Source organism: Scomber scombrus, chromosome 19 (assembly GCF_963691925.1).
Source record: "Scomber scombrus chromosome 19, fScoSco1.1, whole genome shotgun sequence".
Lineage (NCBI taxonomy): Eukaryota > Metazoa > Chordata > Actinopteri > Scombriformes > Scombridae > Scomber > Scomber scombrus.
This window is the reverse complement of record NC_084988.1, coordinates 11,392,486-11,398,716: the sequence shown is the minus strand read 5'-3', so window position 1 is coordinate 11,398,716 and position 6,231 is coordinate 11,392,486. Positions and strand designations below refer to the sequence as shown.

Genomic DNA, 6,231 nt, shown 5'->3' with positions numbered 1-6,231 from the left:
ACCAGTACGTTACTTGAATGCCTTACATCGTTAAAATGTTTACACTTAAGTACACTGTAGTTTTTGAATGTCTCGAATCTGTGTCGTCACCGCCCATGAATATTTCGCAGGAAAATGGGATACGCTGAGTGTAATAGTATCATGGACTCGAGAATAGGTACGTAACATACACTTAGCGCTAGCATTAGTTAGCTTGCTAGGAGGCTAATTTACTCGACAGAGGGGATCAAGATCAAATTATGCTTAGACAGCTAATTAAAAATAAACTCCTCGCTGACTGCTTAAACGCTCACCTATGTGGATTCAAATTCATCTAGTTAGACAAAGGCAAGTCATTTGCTAACTGATTGTTTGTCAATAAAGACGAAAAGAAATTGAACTAAAATCAAGATTGTAACTTTATCGTTGACTGGTAAGACGATGCGTTAGTTTGATATCGCTCAGTTGGGTTATTTTGGATTATATTATGTTAATTCATCAGGTTGAGATCGGTATTTTATCTGTGTTTACAGTATTGTACAATTTATGACACGAAACACGAAGCAATCAAACACTAACATCTGTAAAAACGCTGCGTATAAACACAAACACAAGTGAAACCACTCTGACTACAAAATGTTTGTTTATTTATTGTTCACATCACACACTTGTTGATGAAATAGCTGTGCTGAACTGAACAACATACCAAAATACTTTCTTGAGCTCAATTAGATTATATAATAAAACATTTTCAATTGCTATATAAAGGACGGAGAGAAGAGTAAGATAAGAGAGAGACAAATTAAAATATATACATGATATACTGGTGTCATAATTAGAAAACTCAAACAATATTTTAATATAGTTTGATTGTTTAGTCAATCATAAATAATGATAAATTCCCATCACAAGTTATCAGAGCCATGTTTTTTGTAGTATTGACCCATTTAGGATCTAGATCTAGGATCTAGGATCTAACATTTCTGAATCTGTATGCAGCAGTTTTTCGTACTTCATAACCCTTGATTTATTATTTATATATTAAAAATGTCATTAATGACTTATGGGGTTTAACAAGTGGCATTTCAATTTTAGGGAGTGCATCATCTATACCTGGTTGCAGCCTTGGTAAGAGAGGACAAACCTTGAAAAGTAGTCGTAAGTATTTATACGTATTATATGTGCTTATTAGTATGAGAAAACAAGTATGAAATGAATATTTGTGCTTTGTTAGATAATGGCTACATTTTAACAGTTTTTCCTTCTTTCTGTCTTGTGTTTTTAGCTTTTTGCCCTCGCTCCTCCAGCAAGTTGACACAGTCCATCATTAAAGACCACATGGTGGCTCATTACAAAAAGATTTACTCAGCTAAAGGTGAGCTGCAAGGAAGGAGTTCATTATGATGCCTTCGGGGCATTCATTAGATCAAGAACATTCAGCTCTTGCATACATAATATACATGTTCATATGTTGAAGTGTCAAAAACTTTGCATCTATGTAATTTGAGTAATAATCTCTTGTGAATTTACATTTTTGCCTTCTTCCACAGCTGCCGTTGATGCCTCAGTACCCAAAAGCTTGACACACAGTGTAAAGTGTAAGTAGTGAAGTACAAAAAGAATAAAACACTTAACATTTCTAGGCTCATTTTGTTTGTAACCCACAGACACACTGGAGTTTAATAGCATGTTAATTAGTATACATGTTTACTCAGACTAGAAGACCAACCTTACTACTGATTATTACATTACAGGAATTTATGAATCATAATACAGACCTTAGCCTGAGTGAGCAATAATAGAATTCAGCCACTCCTCATGAGTACAGGATGCGTCTCATCCTTATCCTCTTACTCCTCTTGTAACTATGCTATCACAGATGCTTCCTAGGATCTACATGTAGTGCTCGTTCTCTGGGGGGGTTTGAAAACTCAATAAAGGAAATGAAATAAATCATATGGCAGACTCAGCAGAAGTGGCTACATCACTAATGTAAATTACAATGGTTTCTTTCATAGAGTAACCACTAGGATGTAATGAGCATCACCATGTATAAAATAACAGTGTTCTTTTATCCAAAGGTGGTCTTTTCCTTTGAAAATGTTTTTACGTGAGAAACTGCTCTGCTGTCATTGGTAGTTACACAGTGTGGAGCAGACTATCACCTGCGTTTTTTCACCTTTGTTAACAGATAATGACCAAATCAGGCAGGAGCAGTTGAGGAAAGGAGGTCGTCCCCAGTCAGCCCACTCTCTCTCTCAGAGGAATAGCAGAGCTTCCTGCTCCTCCGCCCAAGTAAGAAATCAAGGATGTGATACTAATTTATTTTTTTGTTGTCATTTCAGTAATGTACAATGTCTGATTCAATACAATATGTTTGCATTTTAGAGTAGATTGTCTGTGGAGTATGATGACAGCCCCTCCCTCTGCTCAAGGAGCTCCATGGTCTCCAGCCCAAGGTTCAGCACCTCCTTTCATGCAAAGGAGATAGTTTATCCATCATATAAAGCAGGTCCTCAGAACCATCATACTTACTCAGCTTCAGAATTGAAGTACAGGAGCCCAGGGGCCACTTCACACAGAAAGCTGTCTTTATGTTCACTTGAAGCTTCAGGAGACCAAAGTTGCTACAAGACTTTCCAAGACCCTGTCCAGAAGACGTATAGTGGAGACCTGCTCCAGAAACATTCACAGCACTTTACTCTAGACAAACCTTTCACCCCTAAGACCTTGAAATCAGAAAAGAGCTCGTACCTGTCAAAATATCGCTACTACAGAGCACCACGAAGGAACCTTACTCAGGATTGCACCAACTCAAGATTGATGCGACAGGAGACATATCATGGAAGGTACTTACCAAACATCTCAGTGTGTCTAAAAAAATATCAATCAATATGTGTCCCTAAAACGATTAATTCAACATATGCAAGATGTGGCCTAATGTATTTCATGTCTATTTCTTTTATGCAGCACAAAAACAAAGGAATATGCACAGGAATTTTATGAGCCACCTCAGGTAATTTAGATGGCTTATTTTAATTGTTAAGACATGTTTTAATTTTTTGCCAAGTGCACTAACATGTTATCAAAGTTATATATTGAAGTTGTCCATTAGCCAAATAATATGCCTTTTTATCACATGAGAAATGGTGGAATTTTTCAAATTGTTTTCTGACATTATCAGTGATCATTAATTTGTTATGACGTAATCATTTGTTAATTAGTATTACCAACAGTGACTGAACCTATTGATATTCTGTGGTTAGGTATGAAAATAAAATCGATGAAATTTGTAAAGCATAATTATTGGTGTGTTGTCCCTTTAAACCATAAATACTTACTATAATACTAAAATCACGTGTTTAGAATCACGTTCCACACGAGCTACAGTATATCACGAGGCAGCCTTGACAATACTGAATATCGCCTCTCATTTTAAAGTCCTTTTTGTTTTATAGGAATTTATTACTGAGCACGAGTGGTCTGAGGATGAGGTCAATGGCACATATTTCTCAGAATCCACAAAACGAACTCAAGCAAAGAAGAGCAGAGACCATGATTTCTTTCTCTCCTCAACCAGGTAATATTATATATTAGAAAATGATAGGTTACATTTTACTCATTATATTATATCTTGTGTATCAACTTGGGTACAGGTTTAAAATAATTCATATGCCGTCTTTTAGTGTCTCACCAGAGGGCGGAAAATCTCCCACTATGAAGAGTGTATCTGCTGAGTAAGTTTTTTTTTAATAATGCCTGATGCTTTTAGAGATTTTCATTAATATGGTAGACAATTATTGCAGTGTATATATATTTATATACAGATCTGACATTGAGAACCATCCAAAATAATGTAGCATGTGAAATAAATGAATCTCTTCTGTTCTTCAACAGGGAAGAAGAACTAATGTACCTCGAATTTATTTCTGCTGTAACGGAAGACATCCTGTCCAGGGGGTCCATCTCTGACAGGTTTTAATTGACAATTTAATATGAAATACTTGAAATGTTTGTCTATGCTTCATGTTAGCTTACAGATTTTAAACATTGGCTTGTCTGTGTAATACTAATGGGCTGCAGTCTGCAGTGCTCTTAGTGCCTGTGTCTTCTGTTTCAAATATCTTTATTGTGAAGCATCCATTACAAAGATAGCTGGACAAGGTGACGTTATGCTTTGTTTCATATGTACAAAAAAACTATAATATCAGAACACAGAGTAAAAAAAACATCTAAATAAGATAAAGCTTTAATTTAATACAACAGAATAAAAAGAGTAATTAACAACTCATATAAATAAAAATACAGTAAAATGAATGAAAGTGCAATAAGTGCTAGACTACAATAGAATGAGGGGGAAAAGGGGTAGAAAAAGAGAATGAGTGTACAACAAAATTAATGATATCATCTGTATAGTCCTTACATAAGTGTATGTATCCTCTGACAGGGTCCTAGACCAGGTGATAAAGCGTCATATCGACATGAATCGACATCGGCTTAATGTGGTGAGTATATAACTTCATGCAGAATGCCAAATATGTTGAGCAATTTCACAGAGGGCTCTTCAATTCATGAATCTAATTGAATTGCCTGTTTTTAAGGGTAAAATGCGCCACCTTCTGGAAGTTCTACGTAAAGATTTTGAGGAGCCGACCAACACGTCCACATCCGGTGCAGAGCTTGAAAAAAAAGAGAAATATCTGTTTGATAAACTCCTGCCAGGGCTAGAAGCAGGGGATATGAACCACCAGAAAACCAAAGAAGACAATGACCTTCTCCCTTATGCGTCACTAATCAAATATGGTGGGTCACCAAGCTATGCTGACCCTTTATTGGTTTCTACACCGTTCTGCTCTCCTGAACGGACCGCTTCACCAGCTGAAACAAGCGAAAAGGCAGAGGAGGATGTCAATCAGGAAAATGGAATCAGCTCTCCTTCTCTCACTGAGCATGTTTCTGATAATGCAGGACTCGGAGAAGAGGACTTTTATCAGGTTCATAAAGAAACAGTTGAAACAAACCAAGAAGCCATCAATGAAAAGCATGAATACACTACTTTGTCCAGGGATGAAGGATCCCATCAAGACCAAGCTGAGGTCAGTCACGATGGGCAATCTGAAGAGCTCGAGGACCTGGGAAGAAGTTTGTCAGAGTCACTGCATATTACCAACAATACACACTGTGACAACACGGAGGCTGCAAACGAGCAACATACAAATACAGTTGCTTCTGCAAGTGATGACGAGTTCTGAGTTTTGCTGTATTCAGGGATTGAATGACCTTTAATGATTTTGTTACCAAGTGAGTGTTGTTAAAAAGAGACATGTAAAATTTCATATTCTGAAAGTATAATTTTGTAAATGTAATTAAACACTGGCTGCATTTTCCATATTTTACAAACCCCGTCAATTAGATGTTTTAGTTCTATTCTGCTTTTAAAAAAAATCATACTTGAGACACAGTGGTTGAGCTGCAGGTAATGAGGAGTAATCCTCTAAATGTGTTTTATATTACTGCCCCATGGTAACTAGTGTGATTTGCAAAATTGCAACAAATAGTTATAGCACTGCACTGACATCAGATGTGTGAAATTAGCGGTATCCTTTAGTTTGAATGGATTGCAAAGTGTGGCAGTTTACGGTATGATGTAGCTGCAGTCTACATTTTCAAATTTCTAGAAAAACAATGCTGTTACGAAGACCGGTTTTGTGCTTGACTTGACATAGGCCGCTGACATGTAGCCAGTAGGAGTAAACTGTCACCAGAAAGTGTCTTTACAATTGCAATAAATTTTCTATTCTGCTTTCTGTAAACTTGCATCTGATTATTAAGACTACATTACACACCGGTAATTGCCATTACTACCACATTAAAGGAATATGACTTTGGCTGTTTTGCACGCAATTATTAAGCGAAACGATTTAATCATTGCACGATATTCTGTGTTTGCGACTACAGCTGTCAGTCGATGTAAAAGGTAAACAGACAGGTCAGCGGCCAGTACTTCCAGGCAGCTGTCCCATTTCTGGCATTTTCACCGCTCGGCATTCCAGCAGTCTGATGTCATGGCTCTGAAAACCTCCATGTATTCATCCGCCGCGGAGGCAATATAACACATTTCTAAGCGTCTACTTGAGAAAATACCATCAAAATATCGTTTGTATACATTTATAGTTGAGTTGAAGTATATTTCAGAATGGCAGCTGTGGAATTTATCAGCTATTTGAGTAGAAACACAAACGCTATAGAGCC

At 36.9% G+C, this 6,231-nt stretch overlaps 1 protein-coding gene across 1 annotated transcript; it reads left to right on the top strand.

Moving 5' to 3' along the window:
* On the top strand, nt 1–5,867 carry spata7 (spermatogenesis associated 7). Its single transcript, XM_062440522.1, has 12 exons — nt 1–157; nt 1,075–1,137; nt 1,265–1,354; nt 1,530–1,577; nt 2,171–2,274; nt 2,368–2,828; nt 2,950–2,995; nt 3,438–3,559; nt 3,666–3,716; nt 3,877–3,954; nt 4,427–4,484; nt 4,581–5,867. Exons 1-12 carry the CDS (start codon nt 115–117, stop codon nt 5,229–5,231), a joined length of 1,815 nt encoding a protein of 604 aa, XP_062296506.1. The 5' UTR covers nt 1–114; the 3' UTR covers nt 5,232–5,867.
* The last annotated feature ends 364 nt before the right edge of the window (nt 5,868–6,231 follow it).